The sequence below is a fragment of the Salmo salar genome, chromosome ssa18 (assembly GCF_905237065.1).
Source record: "Salmo salar chromosome ssa18, Ssal_v3.1, whole genome shotgun sequence".
Taxonomy (NCBI): Eukaryota; Metazoa; Chordata; class Actinopteri; order Salmoniformes; family Salmonidae; genus Salmo; species Salmo salar.
The window spans coordinates 68,969,217-68,990,297 of record NC_059459.1 but is presented as its reverse complement, the minus strand read 5'-3'; the positions used below and the strand labels follow the sequence as shown (position 1 = coordinate 68,990,297).

At 43.7% G+C, this 21,081-nt stretch overlaps 1 protein-coding gene across 1 annotated transcript; it reads right to left on the bottom strand.

Moving 5' to 3' along the window:
- Positions 1 to 238: 238 nt before the first annotated feature.
- Positions 239 to 19,864, bottom strand: LOC106577836 (coagulation factor XIII A chain). Its single transcript, XM_014156198.2, has 15 exons — positions 19,669 to 19,864; positions 15,750 to 15,937; positions 14,477 to 14,665; positions 12,947 to 13,195; positions 10,924 to 11,042; positions 10,549 to 10,656; positions 9,958 to 10,132; positions 9,332 to 9,470; positions 8,473 to 8,576; positions 8,169 to 8,257; positions 5,514 to 5,670; positions 4,263 to 4,538; positions 3,887 to 4,047; positions 3,323 to 3,459; positions 239 to 1,013 (listed from the first exon to the last, which is right to left on the bottom strand). The coding sequence occupies exons 2-15, from the start codon at positions 15,904 to 15,906 to the stop codon at positions 872 to 874; spliced, it is 2,202 nt and encodes a 733-aa protein (XP_014011673.1). The 5' UTR covers positions 15,907 to 15,937; positions 19,669 to 19,864; the 3' UTR covers positions 239 to 871.
- Positions 19,865 to 21,081: the final 1,217 nt, after the last annotated feature.

Genomic DNA, 21,081 nt, shown 5'->3' with positions numbered 1-21,081 from the left:
TACAATACAATTTATTAAAAAATTTTAAGTACTGGTCCCCCGTGGGAATCGAACCCACAACCCTGGCGTTGCAAGCGCCATGCTCTACCAACTGAGCTACAGTGAGCTACAGAAAGGATCTTTCACTTTGCCTCCCATCATAAAACTGCACTTTACACTATGATGAATCACTTTGTTGCTTCATTTGCATGTGTACATCACTGTTTTACAAATAGAAGTGCACAGAATATTGCCAAACCATTGTGTATTCTTTTATTTGGGTGATATAAAAAATGTTGTGCTAGAAGTCAAAAGTTAAAACAAAAAAATGACACTTAACTTGTCCTTAACGTCATTACATTACATACTGTAGTTCTATTTTGTGAAACAACATGATCATAGATGCATTCATTAATATTTAACAACAAAGCAACCCAATCTCTAAACTGTTGGTAGCTGGGTTAGAGTAGCTACATGTATTATGTAGTTGTCTTTTAATTGTAGGCTATAGAAGTCATGTGAAAACAAAACAACAGCATTGAACTACACTAAATGTTGCATAGTTAGAACATATATATATTTTGTGAAGCTACATGATCGGTGTACTAAAGTTAACAAAAGCAACAATTCAACCCTAGAGCTCTATTCAATCTGTATTGCTGAAGCGATATCGATTCCGCGATAAGGTCATTTCCGATTGAGCCGACATATGCAGCGTTTAACGTGATTGCAGACTGCGCTAAAGGGGGAACATTGCCTTTAAATTTTAATCACTCAGTAAAGCTGAATTTCCTCGATGCGGATTGAATAGAGCCCATAATCTCTAAACTGTGACAAGCTGGGCTGTAACAAGGCTGTAACAGGGCTGTAGATGTGTTGTCTCCTGTGTTGCTCAGGGCTTGACGGTGAGCTGGGCCTGTCCGTACACCTGTCTGAGGGCAGCACAGTCCAGAATGGCCATCAGCTTAGTTGGCCCCGCCCTACGGGGGGTGAAACCCTCCGTCCACATCAGGGACGAGCCTGCTGTGATCATACTGGAATAGAAACATACATACAGTACATGAGTGCAATCCCACACAAGCCCACACATACACATGCACACACACACACACACACATGCACACACACACACACAGGTAAGCTAAGGACCCTGGGACTAAACACCTCCCGCTGCAACTGGATCCTGGACTTCCTGATGGGCCGCCTCCAGGTGGTAAGGGTAGGCAACAACACATCTGCCACACTGATCCTCAACACTGGGGCCCCTCGGGGGTGTGTACTTAGTACCCTCCTGTTCTCCCTGTTCACCCACGACTACGTTATCAAACACGATTCCAACACCATCATTAAGTTTGCTGATGACACAACAGTGGTAGGCCTGATCACTGACAACGAAGAGACAGCCTATAGGGAGAAGGTCAGAGAACTGGCAGTGTGGTGCCAGGACAACAACCTCTCGCTCAATGTGAGCAAAGACGAAGGAGCTGATCGTGGACTACAGGAAAAGGTGGCCCAACAGGCCCCCATTATCATCAACGGGGCTGTAGTGGAGCGGGCCAAGAGTTTCAAGTTCCTTGGTGTCAACGAACTAGTTTGTGTTACCAACAAACTATCATGGTCCAAACACACCAAGACAATCGTGAAGAGGGCACAACCAAACCTTTTTCCCCTCACGAGACTGAAAAGATTTGGCATGGGTCCCCAGATCCATGTATCACCGCCTGGTATGGCAACTGCTCAGCATCTGACTGTAAAATGCTACAGAGGGTAGTACGTGCAGCTCAGTACATCACTGGGGCCAAGCCTCAACGTCAACAGTGAAGAGGCAACTCCGGGATGCTGGCCTTCTAGGCAGAGGTCCTCTGTCCAGTGTCTGTGTTATTTTGCCCATCTTAATCTTTTCTTTTTATTGGCCAGTCTGTGATATGGCTTTTTCTTTTCAACTCTGCCTCGAAGGCCAGCATCCCGGAGTCGCCTCTTCACTGTTGACGTTGAGACTGGTGTTTTGTGGGTACTATTTAATGAAGCTGCCAATTGAGGACTTGTGAGGCATCTGTTTCTCAAACTAGACACTCTAATGTACGTGTCCTCTTGCTCAGCTGTGCACCGGGGCCTCCCACTCCTCTTTCTATTCTGGTTAGGGCCAAGTTTGCGCAGTTCTGTGAAGGGAGTAGTACACAGCATTGTACGAGATCTTCAGTTTCTTGGCAAATTTTTCGCATGGAATAGCCTTCAATTCTCAGAACAAGAATAGACTGACGAGTTTCAGATGAAAGGTCTCTGTTTTTGGCCATTTTGAGCCTGTAATCGAACCCACAGATGCTGATGCTCCAGATACTCAACTAGTCTTAAGAAGGCCAGTTTTATTGCTTCTTTAATCAGGACAACAGTTTTCAGCTGTGCCAACATAATTGCAAAAGGGTTTTCTAATGATCAATTAGCCTTTTAAAATGATAAACTTGGATTGGCTAACACAATGTACTATTGGAACACAGGAGTGATGGTTGCGGATAATGGGCCTCCTTACGCCTATGTAGATATTCCATAAAGAATCTGCCGTTTCCAGCTACAATAGTCATTTACAACATTAACAATGCCTACACTGTATTTTCTGATCAAATTGATGTTATTTTAATGGACAAAAAATGTACTTTTCTTTCAAAAACAAGGACATTTATAAGTGACCCCAAACTTTTGAATGGTAGTGTATATAATAGGCGGTGTCAGAGGAAAGCCCATAAAGTTGTGAGACTCCAGTCACCCAAGACACAGACTGTTTTCTCTGCTACCACACAGCAAGCGGTAGCGGAGCGCCAAGTCTAGGTCCAAAAGGCTCCTTAACAGCTTCTACCCCCAAGCCATAAGACTGCTGAACAATTCATCAAATGGCCACCAGACTATTACATTGACCCCCCTCCTCCATTTGTGTTGTACACTGCTGCTACTCACTGTTTATTATCTATGCATAGTCACTTCACCTCTACCTACATGTACAAATGACCATTTACTAACCTGTACCCCCACACACTGACTCGGTACCGGTACCCTCTGTATATACCCTCATTATTGTTATGTTATTGTGTTACTTTTAATTATGTTTTACTTTTGTTTATTGGTAAATATTTTCTTAACTCTTCTTGAACTGCACTGTTGGTTAAGGGCTTGTAAGTAAGTATTTCACAGTAAGGTACCTGAATACCTGTTGAATACCTGTTGAATACCTGTTGAATACCTGAATACCTGAATACCTGTTGTATTCAGCGCATGCGACAAATAAAGTTTGATTTGATATACACACACACACACACACACACACACACACACACACACACACACTGCTCACCTGTAATGTTTATACTTGGGTGGCATGACTCCTGGCCCCTCCACACGAACATACACATCCTCCAGGTTAAACTTGAATGGGTTTGTGAACTCCACGGTCACCATCATCTCCTCACTCACCTTGGCCAGACCAGACACCTACAGGGGGGCGGATGACAGTTTAGAACAGTCCTGACCCTAGTCGCGAAGACCCAGCTAAGATCGAGAAATGCAGCATATTTGTAAAATCCACTGTACTTTATATACAGAACAAATTGATTCATTTTGTGCTTTCCACGATGTTCAAAGTTACCACCAGGTGACCAGACCAGGAAAAAGTCCATCAAACCAGGTCAGGTCACATGGTCAGGTCACATGATCAAATGGTCAGGTCACCATATGGTCAGGTCACATGGTCAACAAAAATTCTTAGCCTCAGATGAGTGTCAGCAGCCTCAGAAGAGTGTCCTCCTATGTGGATGAGTATGTTTTTTTATTGAATGTAATTTCATTTAATACAATATAAATTAATGGTTGAACATTAGTTGGATGGAGAGTTTGACGTATGTAGCATTATATGACCTACCTCTACAGAGAGTTTGGGTGTGTGTAGGGTGACGACCCTCATGCTGGTGATGATCTGGCCGGTCTCCTTGACCTTCCCGGTGGCAATGAAGTGGAGGTTGGCCTGCTCCACCAGTTTTCTCATGTAGTCCTGGGAACGCACCGCCATCACCTGCTTCTCAGCTGGGAAAACACACAGGGAAGACTTAGGATGTGCTTGTCTCCTTGAGTTTTATTTTCTTTTTCATGTTTTTTTCTGGGGCTCCTGCTTAAGAAATATTGTAGAGCAACTAGCTTGCTCCTAGTAGAGAGAATGTTGATCTTACATGCACCCCTTAACACATACGGACATACACACACACACTCCTCAGCCCCTCCTCTTCCCTCAACCCGCCTACCTTTCTTGGGATCCAGAATCACTCTAGGTGTCTTGAAGAGGAACTCAGAGCTGGTGACTCCAGTGTAATACACCACGTTGCCACTGACGTACACGTCCACGGTACGCGCCTGGTCACTCGTGTTGTTGAACTCCAGCTTCAGCTCAAAGTCGTCCCCCACCCTCACCTCCATCAGGGGCATGTCCAGCTCCACGTCAGCCTCCGGAGGGGTGGCCTTCTCACGATGACAGCCGTACTCCTCCGCCTTCTCCAGCACCGTGCGCTCCTCGGGACTACCTGTTGACGTGGCGAGAGGGAGAGATTATAAGGTCTCTCTCAGAAGTTTCTAGAGTGGTGGTACCCCATTTACAAAGAGACAAAACCCCTTCTTTTTCCATTTTGTTACCTTCTTTAGTGGGTGTCAGAACAGAAATGACAAGATTATGTTGTAATTCTGTTATTGCATCAAATGCTTGTTTTATGCAACAGAATAAGGGGTTGTTAGAACACTGATCTGTGTGTGTTCTACTGAGGAGGGGCCTCTGGAAGATTTACGATGTCTTTGGGTGATATCGCATTCCAGAGCATGAGTTAATGTTTCTGTTCTATAAAGTAACAGGGAGAGATGACTCCAGGGCCAGACCTTGGTCTCTACACAATAAGAACTGTTTTTGCAGCAGCTGGGAAGCTGTGAATTATAAGTATCTTTCATACAAATCTTAACCTTGTGACCCATTCCAAACAGCTGTTGTTCATCATGTAGCCTGAAGGGCGTGTATCTTGGCTATAAAATACCTTTGTACTTTTGTCTCGGGGTTCTCAACGAATGATTCGTCGACCAGCCATCGGTAATGTATAGCACTCAATCGATTCTCTTTATATGTGTGTGTTGTATTGACCTGCTCCCTTATTAATACGTGAATACAGATTTAGTTCAAGTATAACTCTGACTTGTGTGATAAGTTTGTCTCTCCTCATTTGATAGTAAAGAAATTAACCATCACAGGGGTAAGATTCACGTGATGGAAAGTCAGATATGGCGGGGTGTTAATACTTTTTATGGCACTGGAGTAAGCAGGAACTGACAAAGACTGACACTTTTTGAGCCGGTATCCTAGACAAAGCCTAGTTCTGAACTTTAAAACACTGGAGATTCTCCATCGAGCATGCCTTTTAGTCCAGGACTATAGGCTTAATCTGTGTCTGGGAAACCGGCCCTTTAAGTGTTTGCTCTGTGACTCTCCCTCCATCCCTCCACCCCTCCTCTCCTACCCTCAGGGAACTTGTACTGATCAGTGATGTCACGGCGAGCATCCTGGCCGGGCACTTTGGTCACCACCATCCTGCCAACATGGCTGCTGTTGACCTTGACCGGCTCCAGAGTTCCGTCCCTGGGGTTCCGTGAGTAGAACACCACATCACTGTTCACCTACAGCACAGGAAGAATGGAACACGTTCATCATGTAAAACCACTCATTAGTCAATTAGTCATATATTTGGTCATATATTTTGTCATTATTGTAATGACGTAATATATGGTAATATACAGTGCATTCGGAAAGTATTCAGACCCCTTTCCCTTTTCCACATTTTGTTATGTTACAGCCTTATTCTAAAATGTATAAAATAATCTTTCCCCTCATCAATCTACACAGAATACCCCATAATGACGAAGCAAAAACTGGTTTTTAAATTATTTTGAAAAAAATAAAAAAACGGAAATATCACATGTACATAAGTATTCAGACCCTTTGCTATGACACTCGAAATTGAGCTCAGGTGCATCCTGTTTCCATCGATTATCCTTGAGATGTTTCTACAACTTTTGATAGAGTTCACCTGTGGTAAATTCAACTGATTGGACATGATTTGGAAAGGCACACACCTGTTATATAAGGTCCCACATTTGACAGATCACGTCAGAGCAAAAACCAAGCCACGAGGTCGAAGGAATTGTCCTTAGAGCTCTGAGATAGGATTGTGTCAAGGCACAGATCTGGGGTTGGGTACCAAAACATTTATGCAGCATTGAAGGTCCCCTAGAACAGAGTGGTCTCCATCATTCTTAAATGGAAGAAGTTTGGAACCACCATGACTCTTCCTACAGCTGGCCGCCCGGCCAAACTGAGCAATCGGGGAAGAAGGGCCTTGGTCAAGGAGGTGACTAAGAACCCGATGGTCACTCTGACAAAGCTCCAGAGTTCCTCTGTGGAGATGGGAGAACCTTCCAGAAGGACAACCATCTCTGCAACACTCCACCAATCAGGCCTTATGGTAGAATGGCCAGACGAAAGCCACTCCTCAGTAAAAGGAACATGACAGTCTGTTTGGAGTTTGCCAAAAGGCACCTAAATGACTTCTCAGACCTTGAGAAACAAGATTCTCTGGTCTGATGAAACCAAGATTGAACTATTTGGCCTGAATGCCAAGCGTCACGTCTGGAGGAAACATGACACCATCCCTAAGTTGAAGCGTGGTGGTGGCAGCATTATGCTGTGGGGTGGTGCACAATTGGCCCAGCGTCGTCCAGGTTAGTGGAAGGTTTGGCCGGGGTAGGCCATCATTGTAAAATATGTCTTCGTTCTTAACTGACTTGCCTAGTTAAATAAAGGTTCAATTAAAAAAATCTAAATTCAAACGGCAGGGACTGGGAGACAGGATCGAGGGAAAGATGAACGGAGCAAAGTACAGAGAGATCCTTGATGAAAACTTGCTCAGGACCTCAGACTGGGGCAAAGCTTCACCTTCCAACAGGACAACGACCCTAAGCACACAGCCAAGACAACGCAGGAGTGGCTTCGGGACAAGTCTCTGAATGTCCTTGAGTGGTCCAGCCAGAGGCCTCACCATCCAACGTGACAGAGTTTGAGAGGATCTGCAGAGAAGAATGTGAGAAACTCCCCAAATACAGGTGTGCCAAGCTTGTAGTGTCATACCCAAGAAGACTCAAGGCTGTAATCTCTGCCAAAGGTGCTTCGACAAAGTACTGAGTAAAGGGTCCGGATACTTATGTAAATGTGATATTTCAGTTGTTGCTTTGTTATACATTTGCCCATTATGCGGTAGTGTGTGTAGATTGATGAGAAAAAAAAAAGATTTAATCCAGTTTAGAATACAGCTGTAACATAACAAAACGTGGAAAATGTCAAGGGGTCTGAATACTTTTTGAATGCACTGAATATGACCATATGTATTTCCATATATATAACCATATGTATTACATATATATTACCATATATATAACCATATGTATTACCACATATATAACCATATGTATTACCATATATATTACCATATATATAACCACATGTATTACCATATATATAACCACATGTATTACCATATATATAACCATATACATCTATATATGTTGCACCCTCGACAACCGCTATGATTATTATTATTTGACCATGCTGGTCATCTATGAACATTTGAACATCTTGGTCATGTTCTGTTATAATCTCCACCCGGCTCAGCCAGAAGAGGACTGGCCACCCCTCATAGCCTGGTTCCTCTATAGGTTTCTTCCTAGGTTCTGGCCTTTCTAGGGAGTTTTTCCTAGCCACCGTGCTTCTACACCTGCATTGCTTGCTGTTTGGGGTTTTAGGCTGGGTTTCTGTACAGCACTTTGTGACATCAGCTGATGTAAGAAGGGCTTTATAAATAAATTGGATTGATTGATTGAAATATTACCATATAAATAACCATATGTATTACCATATATAGATAACCATATGTATTACCATGGTAATAACCCCCCAAATATGTATAGGTACTGCATATTCACTGTTAGACTAAGAGTTCAGTGATTCAAACTTTAAATGAGCTTTCTTGGTAAGTGGCCAGTAGGGGTTGTAACATTTTGTATACTGTCCTGTGCAGTTAGTGTCCTGCTCCACTAGGATGGTTCATCGTTGTAGTCTTTACCTCGGCAAACACGAATGGTGCGTCGAACGGGAAGCAGATCTGTCCGTGTTTGATGGCCTGGACGGATGCAGGACCACACCTGTACATCCCTATAGAAAGACACATTAGGTATTTTATTACAAATAAGTATCAGTACAGTATAACATAGCACCTCTTAAATTAGCGAACAAAATGTAGAAATTGTATAACATGGTCAGCAAGGTCAGTAAAAGTGTACACGCGCATGTGTGTGTGTGCGCATGTGAATGTGTGTGTGGGCACGTGGGTGCACTTGCATGTAAACGTGTGTGTAGGAACACCTCACCATCGCTGGTCTCCTGGGGTGTAGCATCCACAGCCTGCCAGCCCCCAAACCCTTGAGGAAGGTCCGGCCTGCTCATGTAGCACTCGTTCCAGCAATGGTAGTTCCTACGACAACACAACCATCCCATCATTTCACTGTAACATCCAATGATTTTAAATGCAGTGTGTGTACTCTTTAAATGCAGTGTGTGTACTCTTTAAATGCAGTGTGTGTACTCTTTAAATGCAGTGTGTGTACTCTTTAAATGCAGTGTATGCACTCTCGTGGATGAATTGTGTTTTTAAATGGTCAATTCAAATCAGAAGGTTATTTCAAGCATTGTCTGTCACTAAATCAGTTCTACCAAATGAAGTAGTGCTGAGCGATTCACCAAAATGTTGTTTTTTGGGAGGGTTACTTGAATTCCATTTACAATAGTTCACAAAAAAATTAAGTTGAACTATGTGGGACGCTGGCTGAAGGGAGTTGAGGTGTTCATTAAGCAAATATTCAAACTAGTTCAGCGCAGAAACGTGGTAATGAACTACTTAAGCAATAATACATGAGGCCATGTGTTATGACATTTTATCATGACTGTGATGTGGTCATAGCCACGAGGCGAAGCCGAGTGGTATTTGTTATTTTATTAGGATCCCCATTAGCTGTTGCAAAAGCAGCAGCTCGACCACCACAGCCATGATAAAAATGTCATAACACATGGCCTCAAGTGTATTATTGCTTTTATACAACGGGTTACCAGCGTTAGAAATCAAGATTATTTCTCAAACTATCAATTTTTACACCGAATATGATGTTACATTCACTAACACTGATTGTCAAATGATTTCAATTATCGTCTGTCGCTCTGAATCAGTTCTACCAGATGGAGTCCTTGGTGCGGTGCTTGTCAATTCTGCCATTCTCATCCAGGATAACATCAGTCTTCAGGTTGCCGTCGTTGTCGTGGGCAGAGTAGAAGTTGGTGACAACCCTGGCGGGGATGCCCAGACAGCGCAGGACTGGGGAGTGGGAAGGGAAGGAAAATGATTTAATCAGCAAATACAAAGAAATATAAGGAATTCTGCACATCAAAGAGGGGAATAAGTTATTTCAATTCTGTTTGTTACAATAAACTAAACAGCAGCAACTTGTCAATCCAAACCGTAGACTACTACTGAACCCCACCCACCCCTATTCAAACACTCTTCATTCTCTAATAATGGGTGGTATAGCCATTCATACTTAGGCAATGTCTCCCAATCCTAGTCCTGGGGACCCAAAGGGGTGGACATTTAAGCTTTTGATCTAGTACTAAAACAGCTGATTCCACTAATCATCTCATCATCAAGCCTTTGATTAGAATCAGGTGTATTAGTGCTAGTTGCAAAAACAAAAATGTGCACCCCTTTGGGTCCCCAGGACCAGGATACCTTAGTATGAATGTCTTGGAAAACACTGGATTGGAAAACACTGTACTAAGGGATGAACGGTGGTGTTGTGTCTCACAGGTGTTGAAGACGGCAGCATAGACCCAGCACTGGGCGTAGCAGACGGGTGTCTTGCTGCTGGAGTAGTTGAGGAGGATCTCAGTGCTTCCTGTCCAGGAGGTGGGGGCCACTCCGTAGGTGTAATCACCGCTCCAGTTCCCCACCAGCACCCCGTCGTCGTCATGAGAGTTCAGCTGGGAGACAGAGAGGTAAATATGCTGTAGTTTGAGTCTGAAATGGCACCCAATTCCCTTTATAGTGCATTAGTTTGACCAGAGCCTTATGGGCCATGTCAAAAGTAGTGCACTATATGCTAAGAGTGGCATTTTGGATGCAACAGTAGCCTTTTACATGCCTACATTGAGTTGTAAGTACAAATCTGTCTTCCGTACAAATCTCTCTTCTGTACAAATCTGTCTTCTGTAAAATCTCTTCTGTACAAATCTGTCTTCTGTAAAATCTCTTCTGTACAAATCTGTCTTCCACGTATGGCTTTTTCATTTCTCCATTGAGTTTTACTTATAAATGTACTATGGGAAAAGTTTGTAAGAATGTTATCTGAAAGGGTTCTCTGCGTTGTATTGACTGGTGGTAACCACGTAACCCTCACCATGGCGGAGGCCTTCCGGGCTACTTTGATGGCGTCGCCCCGGTTGGTGATGGGCATGGCAGCTTTATCCATGATGAACAGACAGGCATCCAGCACCCCATAGTCAAACTGCAACAAGCAAAGTTTAAAATTGAGGATTAACTTGTAAATATACGTATGAGGGTTTTATGGCCAGTCTTTGTATTCAAAGCAATACATGAGTGGAAAACATCTCGTGTGGAACATGTGTGGAAAATCTCTGCTGCACGGCCAACCAACCCCATTTATCTGTGACTATATTCACGACACAGCATGGCCTCTTGGGCTTTATTAACAGACATAGTCGATGAAATTGTGTTCGAAATGATTGTCCAAACAATGTAAAATGATTTGTACCTGACCAAAGTTCCAGGGCCGCTCAGACATGTCGTCATACGCCCCGTGGTAGATGACCCCCACCTCGTTGAGAACACACTCCTCCCTCTCATCGTCATCATCCAGGAACACAGAATCGCCTGATGGAAGGGAAAACAGAACGCTAGAATGGAATTCAAAATTCTATGATCAGAATGTACAGTTGAAGTCGGAAGTTTACATACACTTAGGTTGGAATCATTAAAACTCGTTTTTCAACCACTCCACAAATTTCTTGTTGACAAACTACAGTTTTGGCAAGTCGGTTAGAACATCTACTTTGTGCATGACAGAAGTAATTTTTCCAACAATTGTTTACAGACAGATTATTTCACTTATAATTCACTGTATCACAATTCCAGTGGGTCAGAGGTTTACATACACTAAGTTGACTGTGCCTTTAAACAGCTTGGAAAATTCCAGAAAATGATGTCATGGCTTTAGAAGCTTCTGATCGGCTAATTGACATCATTTGAGTCAATTGGAGGTGTACCTGTGGATGTATTTCAAGGCCTACCTTCAAACTCAGTGCCGCTTTGCTTGACAACATGGGAAAATCAAAAGAAATCAGCCAAGACCTCAGAAAAAAATTGTAGACCTCCACAAGTCTGGTTCATCCTTGGGAGCAATTTCCAAGCGCCTGAAGGTACCACGTTCATCTGTACAAACAATAATGCGCAAGTACAAACACCATGGGCCCACGCAGCCGTCATACCGCTCAGGAAGGAGACACGTACTGTCTCCTAGAGATGAACGTACTTTGGTGTGAAAAATGCAAATCAATCCCAGAACAACAGCAAAGGACCTTGTGAACATGCTGGAGGAAATAGGTACAAAGTATCTTTATCCACAGTAAAACGAGTCCTATATCGACATAACCTGAAAGGCCACTCAGCAAGGAAGAAGCCACTGCTCCAAAACCGCCATAAAAAAAGCCAGACTACGGTTTGCCACTGCACATGGGGACAAAGATCGTACTTTTTGGAGAAATGTCCTCTGGTCTGATGAAACAAAAATAGAACTGTTTGGCCATAATGACCATCATTATGTTTGGGGGGAAAAAGGTGGATGCTTGTAAGCTGAAGAACACCAGCCCAACCGTGAAGCACGGGGGTGGCAGCATCATGTTGTGGGGGTGCTTTGCTGCAGGAGGGACTGGTGCACTTCACAAAATAGATGGCATCATGAGGAAAGAAAATTATGTGGATATATTGAAGCAACATCTCAAGACATCAGTCAGGAAGTTAAAGCTTGGTCGCAAATGGGTCTTCCAAATGGACAATGACCCCAAGCATATTTTACCTTTATTTAACTAGGCAAGTCAGTTAAGAACACATTTTTATTTTCAATGACGGCCTAGAAACAGTGGGTTAACTGCTTTGTTCAGGGGCAGAACAACATATTTTTACCTTGTCAGCTCAGGGATTCTATCTTGCAACCTTTCGGTTACTAGTCCAACGCTCTAACCACTACGCTACCTGCCAAGCATTCTTTCAAAGTTGTGGCAAAATGGCTTAAGGACAACAAAGTCAAGGAATTGGAGTCACCATCACAAAGCCCTGGTCTCAATCCTATAGAAAATTTGTGGGCATAACTGAAAAAGCGTGTGCGAGCAAGGAGGCCTACAAACTTCACTCAGTTACACCAGCTCAGGAGGAATAGACCACAATTCACCGACCTTATTGTGGGAAGCTTGTGGAAGGCTACCCGAAACGTTTGACCCAAGTTAAACTATTTAAAGGCAATGCTACCAAATACTAATTGAATGTACGTAAACTTCTGACCCACAGGAATTTTTACTAGGATCAAATGTCAGGAATTGTGAAAAACTGAGTTTAAATGTATTTGGATAAGGTGTATGTAAACTTCCGACTTCAACTGTATGTTTTTAAACAAGATAGAGGTAGCTTGATCAATCAATCAATCAATCAATTAATCAGCGCAAACAACTGATGTGGGACCAGACTAGTGGGATAGCTGTCATCAGTCAGTGTCGATCACAGACCTGTTGCCCATGCGTTGAAGAGGACGTAGAGGTCTCGACTCTCGTCCCTCCTGGTCCTGCGGATTCCGTAGGGCGTCACCACCGCCACGTACGTGCGCCACTTTCCCACAATGCAGTCTGGCGCGGGGGTGATGCCCACTGTGACTACGTTGTCGGTGCTGTCCACCACCCGGCCGGCCCACGGGCTCTGGCGGTCCTTGGCCACAGACACAGGGATGTAGGTGCCCTTACTGAACTGGGGACTGCCCCCTGGTGGATTGGTGGAACAAGAGGAATGACATGTCTTGCTAGCTTGCTAACACTGTGACTTCCGCTCCGGGGATGAAGTTTCATCTAGGATCAGCTCCCCCTTCCCCAATCGTAACCATAAAGGCCAGGTGCAGTCAAAAACTAGATTTTATTCTGTTTTATATTTATTTCCATGCTATGAGGTTGGAATAATACTGTGAAATTATGACATTTATGATAACGTCCTTATAGTGTAAGAGCTGTTTGAAAATGTTTGAAATTTCAGCCTGTTTTGCTGGGATGGGGTTTTGGCCTTCCATGGTAGCATCACCAGGTGTTAAATGAGTTAATAAACCACTAAGAAAGAGAGTTCCAAACCTCTCTACCAAAAACAACTCATTTTCAGTTTTCCCCTCCCCACTCAAACCACTCCCAGACAGTTCTAGCAAAATTCTTGTTTGAGAAATTGCTCTTTGCTGAGAATCTATTTTGTATTTTTTTTTACCATTTTCATTGAAAACAATCATAGTATGGTACTTCCTTGTTACCCAGAAATTATTTGATATTGAGATACAAATGGCTGCTTTGGACCTTTAACCATTAGTGGGGAGTACGCAAAACTGACCCCAGATCAGCAGCATCACCTTACACCGAGCCTTCGCATTAAGCTATGGTAACACCCTGAACTAGAGATGTGGTACTAGAGACATGGTAACACCCTGGACTAGAGCTATGGTAACATGGAGCTATTGCAACACCCTGGACTAGAGCCATGGTAACACCCTGGGCTAGTGCTATGGTAACACCCTGGACGAGAGCTATGGTAACACCATGGACTAGAGCTAGGGTAATACCCTGGACAAGAGCTACGGTAACACCCTGGACTAGAGCTACGGTAACACCCGGGACTATAGCTTCGGTAACACCCTGGACTATAGCTTCGGTAACACCCTGGACTAGAGCTACGGTAACGCCCTGGACTAGAGCTACAGTAAACCATGGACTAGAGCTACGGTAACACCCGGGACTAGAGCTACGGTAACACCCTGGACTAGAGCTATGGTAGACCTAACCACTGATTCAATAAAGAAAGATAGATACAGTACTACATGCACACTGTTGAATCCCTCCTTAGTTTGATTATGTTTCAAGCTGTTAGATTAAAAACTGCAGGAGCATTTAACAATGTACATTTCTTTCATGACATTACTTTTGAACTCCTTCTAAACTAGTAACTATGGATACAGAGTGAGATGTTTTTGATTCTGGGAAGCTTTTTAGGTGGGGGTTTATTTATCTCACCAATGATGAACTCCACAGCGAACTGATCATCGGAGGGTTTGTAAGGACGGTCAAAGGTCACCTTGAGCTGGAACTCCTGGCCCCTGCGGACAATGAGGTGGTCACTGGCATACAGGTGTGTGCTGTGCTGTGGCGTATTGACCTCATCTGGCCTCCGCAGCATGTTCACGTCCCAGATGTCCAAGAACTCTGGAGGGAGGGAGAAGGGGAGGGAGGGAGAGCGAGAGAGGGAGAGCGAGAGAGGGAGAGCGAGATGGGGGAGAGCGAGAGAGAGGGGGCGAGAGAGAGAGAAAGGGCGCAAGAGAGAGAGAGTGGGCAGGAGAGCGGGAGAGAGGGGGCGGGAGAGAGAGCGAGAGAGGGGGCAGGAGAGAGAGCGAGAGAGCGAGAGAGAGGGGGCAGGAGAGAGAGAGAGTGGGAGAGAGAGGGGGCAGGAGAGAGAGAGAGTGGGGGAGAGAGGGGGCGGGAGAGAGAGAGAGAGGACGGGAGAGAGAGAGGACGGGAGAGAGAGGTGCGGGTGAGAGAGAGGGAGAGGGAGAGGGATAGAGACAGGGGCGGGAGATAGAGGGGGCGGGAGAAAAAGCGAGAGAGGGGGCAGGAGACAGAGAGAGAGAGAGAGAGAGAGAGAGAGAGAGAGCAACCTCTCATCATTATCTGGCTCCAAGGAGCATTCCTCGGAGACGAGGCCATACCCCAAATTATTCAACCTTTGTTGTCATTCAGTTAAGCCTGGACTTGATTGAAGTGCATTTGAGATTTAAAAAGGCTTCTGAAAGTTTGTAATTTCCAAAATGTCAATTACTTATAATTCACATTTCCTGTTGCTGCAGGATTATTTTCCTGCAGTAGCAAATGTACTCAAATTAAGACCCCACATTAAGAATGGGAAGCATTGTTCGAAGTGGTCCGAAGTAGGGCTATGACCCCCCCCATCCATACATTTGAGAATGTTTCATTTTTCAAACACCTGAAACAGCTTTTTTCCTGTAATCTAGAGCCATAATCGTTATGCTTAATTCTAAGTAAAAAAGATGTATATTTTTCAGCATATCTAAGCATACCTCTTGTGCTGTCTGTATCCTCCTGACTGCTGGTTCTTTAAAAAAATATATAAAAAAGAAAAGGCTTTTCTGCATCTCTGCTAAAATCTGGGTAAAATATTGAAAGGAATATGAGTTTTATTCAGTATATTTATTTATTGCTTTTCTAAAGTCTACCAACCTTGCCAGCAGGCATGCCAGCTAAGATAGTTAGACAAGCTCATTCTCCTCCTCACCCCTGAGTGGAGGAGGTCCTCGGGGCCCAATTATGCCGAAGGAATCAAACTCAGGCACCTCCTCCCCCTCTGCATTGGAGCTGGCGATGGGGGCGGCGCTGCGGCCGCGGTGGGACACCTGGGGTAGCGGCTGGGCTGCGGGCTCCAGGTTAGACATGGTACTAGCGCTGAAATGTCACCTCACAGGCCTTGGACACAGACAGATGGACGGACAGACAGACAGACAGGCAGGCAGGAGGACAGACAGACAGGTAGACAGGCAGACAGACATACAGGCAGAAGGACAGACAGGCAAGCAGACAGACAGACAGGCAAGCAGACAGACAGAGTGATAATGATATACGATACCGCAGAACAGTTCAGAAGTTCATAAAGAATAATATGAAATGGGCAGGAGGGGATCTGATCCCAGATCAGCAATCTGAGATGCTTAATGAACACCGGTCCTAAATTCCATCGATGGTAGCATATCACTGACAACTCCATTCATATTCAGGATGCTAAGGGATGAACTGTTCCGACAACCATCTGTTTCACATTGAGGTATGGCAGCAGTAGTGAGCGTGAGTACGGAGCTGGATGAGACACACGTAAACTTTAACACAAGCCACATGTATATATATCAAATAAATATTTGCATATCAGTGACTAGATCAGCAAACTTACGTATGAAAGGCTTTGTGGTTTCACTGAGAGGAGCCTGTGTTTGTTTTTTTCTTGTTTAATTATGTGCTGTATAAAGGAAACGAGGGCGCAATTCCAAAAAGCGGTTGGCAAAGTCAAACATTTTTGTGTTGTTTGTTTTGGCGTTGTGTTATTCTGAGTGCCATTAAACTGTGCAGTTCAGCTGAATTAAAGAGAAAAAGGGTTGTTAACGATCAAGGAATTCTAAACTTGAATCATCCCTGATTTTGTGTCAGCGGGGGTCACAACAGTGATGTCATCACATTTCTTTGTTTAGAATCAACATGTTGGATTCATTTAAAAAAAAGTAAAAACATTCCATTTGCGGTGGGTCATTTTGATAATTTGGGCACGTAGCGAAAAAGACTATGTACCAATACAAATATGCCAGTATTTGTGGTAAAATTAAGTAATATTATGGAACAGATTTACAAGTAGGAGGTAATAATAGTAAGTAGGGGTTAAAATATAAATGAAGAAACTATATACTCTGTATCCAAGTCCAAACCTGGCAGTTCACGAAATAGGCTTTGCATTTAGCGCAGGTCCAGCAGTCATAAAACAACAAGCTATTAGACCCCATCATAAACTACAAGCAGTGGTGCAAAGTTACTAATGTTGGATTAGTTCAAACTCCATTGAGCCACAAGCTTCCATCTTATAGGGACTAACATCAAAACCATGGAAGTAAATTAAGTCTCTAGACACATACTGCAAGTCGATCATCCACAGATGATGCAATCTCTATTGCACTCCTCACTGCGCTTTCACACCTGGACAAAAGGAACACCTATGTGAGAATGCTATTCATTGACTACAGCTCAGCGTTTAACACCATAGTGCCCTCAAAGCTCATCACTAAGCTTAGGACCCTGGGACTAAACACCTCACTCTGCAACTGGATGCTGGATGTCCTGACGAGCCGCTCCCAGGTGGTAAGGGTAGGTAACAACACACCCGCCACGCTGATCCTCAACACAGGGGCCCCTCAGAGGTGCGTGCTCAGTCACCTCCTGTACTCCCTGTTCACTCATGACTGCACAGTCAGGCACGACTCCAACACCATCCTTAAGTTTGCCGATGACACAACAGTGGTAGGCCTGATCACTGACAATGACGAGACGGCCTATAGGGAGGAAGTCAGAGATCTGGCCATGTGGTGCCAAGACAACAGCCTCTCTCTCAACGAGATCAAGACAAGGAGATGATTGTGGACGACAGGAAAAGGATGACCGAGCACGTCCCCATTCTCATCGACAGGGCTGTAGTGGAGCAGGTTGAGAGCTTCAAGTTCCTTGGTGTCCACATCACCAACAAACTAACATGGTCCATGCACAACAAGACAGTCGTGAAGGGGGCACGACAAAACCGATTCCCCCTCAAGAGACTGAAAATATTTGTCATGGGTCCTCAGATCCTCAAAAGGTTCTACAGCTGCACCATCGAGAGCATCCTTACTGGTTGCATCACTGCCTGGTATGGCAAATGCTCGGCCTCCGACCGCAAGGTGCAATAGAGGGTAGTGCGTACAGCCCAGTACATCACTGGGGCCAAGCTTCCTGCCATCTAGGACCTCTATACCAGGCAGTGTCAAAGGACACCCTAAAAATTGTCAAAGACCCCAGCCACCCCAGTCATAGACTGTTCTCTCTGCTACCACATGGCAAGCGGTACCGGAGCGCCAAGTCTAGGTCCAAGAGGCTTCTAAACAGCTTCTACCCCCAAGCCATAAGACTCCTGAACATCTAATCAAATGGCTACCCAGACTATTTGTATTGGCCCCCACCTCTTTTACGCTACTCTCTGTTATTATCTATGCATAGTCACTTTAATAACTCTACCGACATGTACAGGTGACCTCAATTACCTCTACTAACTAGTGCCCCCCCGCACATTGACTCTGTAGCCCCTTTCATATAGCCTCGCTATAGTTATTTTAACGCTGCTCTATAAATATTTGTTACTTTTATTTCTTATTTTTTTAGGTATTTTTTTCGTAAAACTGCATGGTTGGTTAAGGGCTTGTAAGTAAGCATTTCACTGTAAGGTCTACTACACCTGTTGTATTCGGCGCATGTGACAAATAACATTTGATTTGATTTGATAAAGCAACACTAAGCTAAAGATCACCTCACCCAACCATCCCCCCTGGGGGTCTTTACTTTCACAGCCTGTTTATTATAGGTAGGGAGGAGGGAGGAGCGGGGGGGGGGGGGTTTATTGAAACGAGTATGTAAGAGTGTGGTATCACTGTTTTAATAATTCAATACACAATGGTTGTTTTCATAAAATGTAAGTATGGCACATCATACGTCATGCAGCTTTGTGGCACAAACACCTATTTGAGAATGGAGTCGTTATGTAATGGGCGTTTGCTGTGCTGGTCCAGGAGACAGGTTTGGGGTGTATGTCAACCAAACAGCATCTGTGTCAACCAAACAACCCAGCATTTTTTTAGAGTGCACACAAACGTGCATTCTGTAGAAACAACATCACCACAGGTTTTTATAGATGTTCTTTGGGACTGTGCCTATTTGTTGTGGAAATGCTGCAGGGTATTACTATTTTACTGTACAGGGCTACATTTTCAGAGTGCAAAAAATACCGGGAACCTCCTTATAATCTCGCAGTGTGATTTAGTTTGAAACTTTTCTTCTACAATGTGTGTTATAAGGAGCTGATTATTAAAAAATTGTTTTAACGAAGCAATACATCAAGTCTTCTCTTTACATTGTTGAGGACATTTTTCAAATGTAACCATAGCTTTATATCATTTTTTCCACTTTGCGCAATGCCTTTGCACTACAAAAATGTCCCCATACAGTTGCATGTAGTGTGGTGTGAACATGCATTAACATAAATATACACACTTGTGCAAACGTGACTCCTGCATTAATAGTTTAACAGCATTTTACAACCAAATGCTGAAGTAAAGGAAAAGAAAAAGATGCAGAAGCATCAAATAATCCTGATTCTGAACCAGATCACAGTGTGGAATAAACTGAACCAGATCATGGTGTGGAATAAAGAACAATTCAAACCAGCACTCTGTTCACATGCTGGAACTGGAACATTCCATTTAGAACTTTCATAAGCCCCCAGGTACCCACATAAAATCTGCTTTTATTAGCGTTTAGAATTTTTTTTAAAGGTGCTGTAGTATGTAACAAAATGGAGAGATGGATACATGGGCCGAATTAAAGGGCTTGCAGTGACCAGTGAAGACTAAACTCACCTCTGTAGAAGTTGAAGAGGGGAAGGCTGCAGTAGACTGGTAGAGTTGTTCCTCCGTGGGCTGTTTGTCTCTCTCACACAGACAAGCTGCTACTGGCTCTCTGTATGGGGACCCTCTGCATCCACTTATATATAGGGGAGGGAAGGGCCCTCTCCATGGCAGAGATAATGTTGTGTGTGTGTGTGTGTGTGTGTGTGTGTGTGTGTGTGTGTGTGTGTGTGTGTGTGTGTGTGTGTGTGTGTGTGAGAGAGAGAGAATGTGCGAGAGAGCCAGTCTCAGTGTTAGGATGGGCTGTGTGAATAAGGAGTTTAGGTTGCATTGGGCTCTTTGAGTAGGCGGTTCGGCCAATTTGGGATGAAGGTGTGGAATGTGTCATCTCTGTTTGACAGACAGTGAAAGATGGGCAAGTACTGGAGACAAGCCAACTTGACTCATAATCAGAGTGTGAATGTCACTCTGATGTTTTGTTGTCAGACTGTCAGAGATAAAATAGAATGACGTAAACTAAACACACATTTACACTGTAGCCTCAGCGTGCACAATTAGTTACATTATCTACTGTACATCTACATTGCCTACATTACCTACATTATCTACACTACTTACATTGACATTACATGCATTATCTACAGTATATACATCTACATTTTCTACATTATCCACATCTAGAGTTCCTACATTTCCCACATGATCTACCTTATCTGCATCTACATTATATACATTACTTACATAATCTACATTATTATACTAGCATTAGGGGGTCACAGTGATCTTGAGGAAATAGAGTCACACTCAAAAAAAAACGCTGGGCTGTTTGGTTGACCCAATCGCTGGGCTGTTTGGTTGACCCAACCACTGGGCTGCAGGCATTGGGTCACTCAGTTGAGTCGTTTTCTTTAAAACCTCTACAGGATCGGTGGGTCCCCTGTGGGATGGTTGAGCTAACGTAGGCTAATGCGATTAGCATGAGGTTGTAAGTAACAAGAACATTTCCAAGGACATAGACATATCTAATATTGGCAGAAAGCTTAAATTCGTGTTAATCTAACTGCACTGTCCAATTTACAGTAGCTATTACAGTCAAATAATACCATGTTATTGTTTGAGGAGAGTGCACAGTTATGAACTTGAAAAGTTATTAATAAACCAATTAGGCACATTTGGGCAGTCTTAATACAACATTTTGAACAGAAATCCAATGGTTCATTGGATCAGTCTAAAATGTTGCATATATACTGTTGCCATCTAGTGTCCAAAATCTATATTGCAAATGGGCTGGAATAATACATTATGGCCTTTCTCTTGCATTTCAAAGATGATGGTACAAAAACATACAAAAAAACATTAGTTTTTTTCTTTGTATTATCTTTTACCAGATCTAATGTGTTATATTCTCCTACATTCCTTTCACAT

Coding starts and splice junctions, on each gene's coding strand:
- LOC106577836 (XM_014156198.2), bottom strand. CDS start 15,906: ATGTCTAACCTGGAGCCCGCAGCCCAGCCGCTACCCCAGGTGTCCCAC. Junction 11,043..12,946: donor CTTCAACGCATGGGCAACAG/GTCTGTGATCGA, acceptor CCCTTCCATCAG/GCGATTCTGTGTTCCTGGAT. Junction 3,460..3,886: donor CACCCAAACTCTCTGTAGAG/GTAGGTCATATA, acceptor GCCCCCCTGTAG/GTGTCTGGTCTGGCCAAGGT.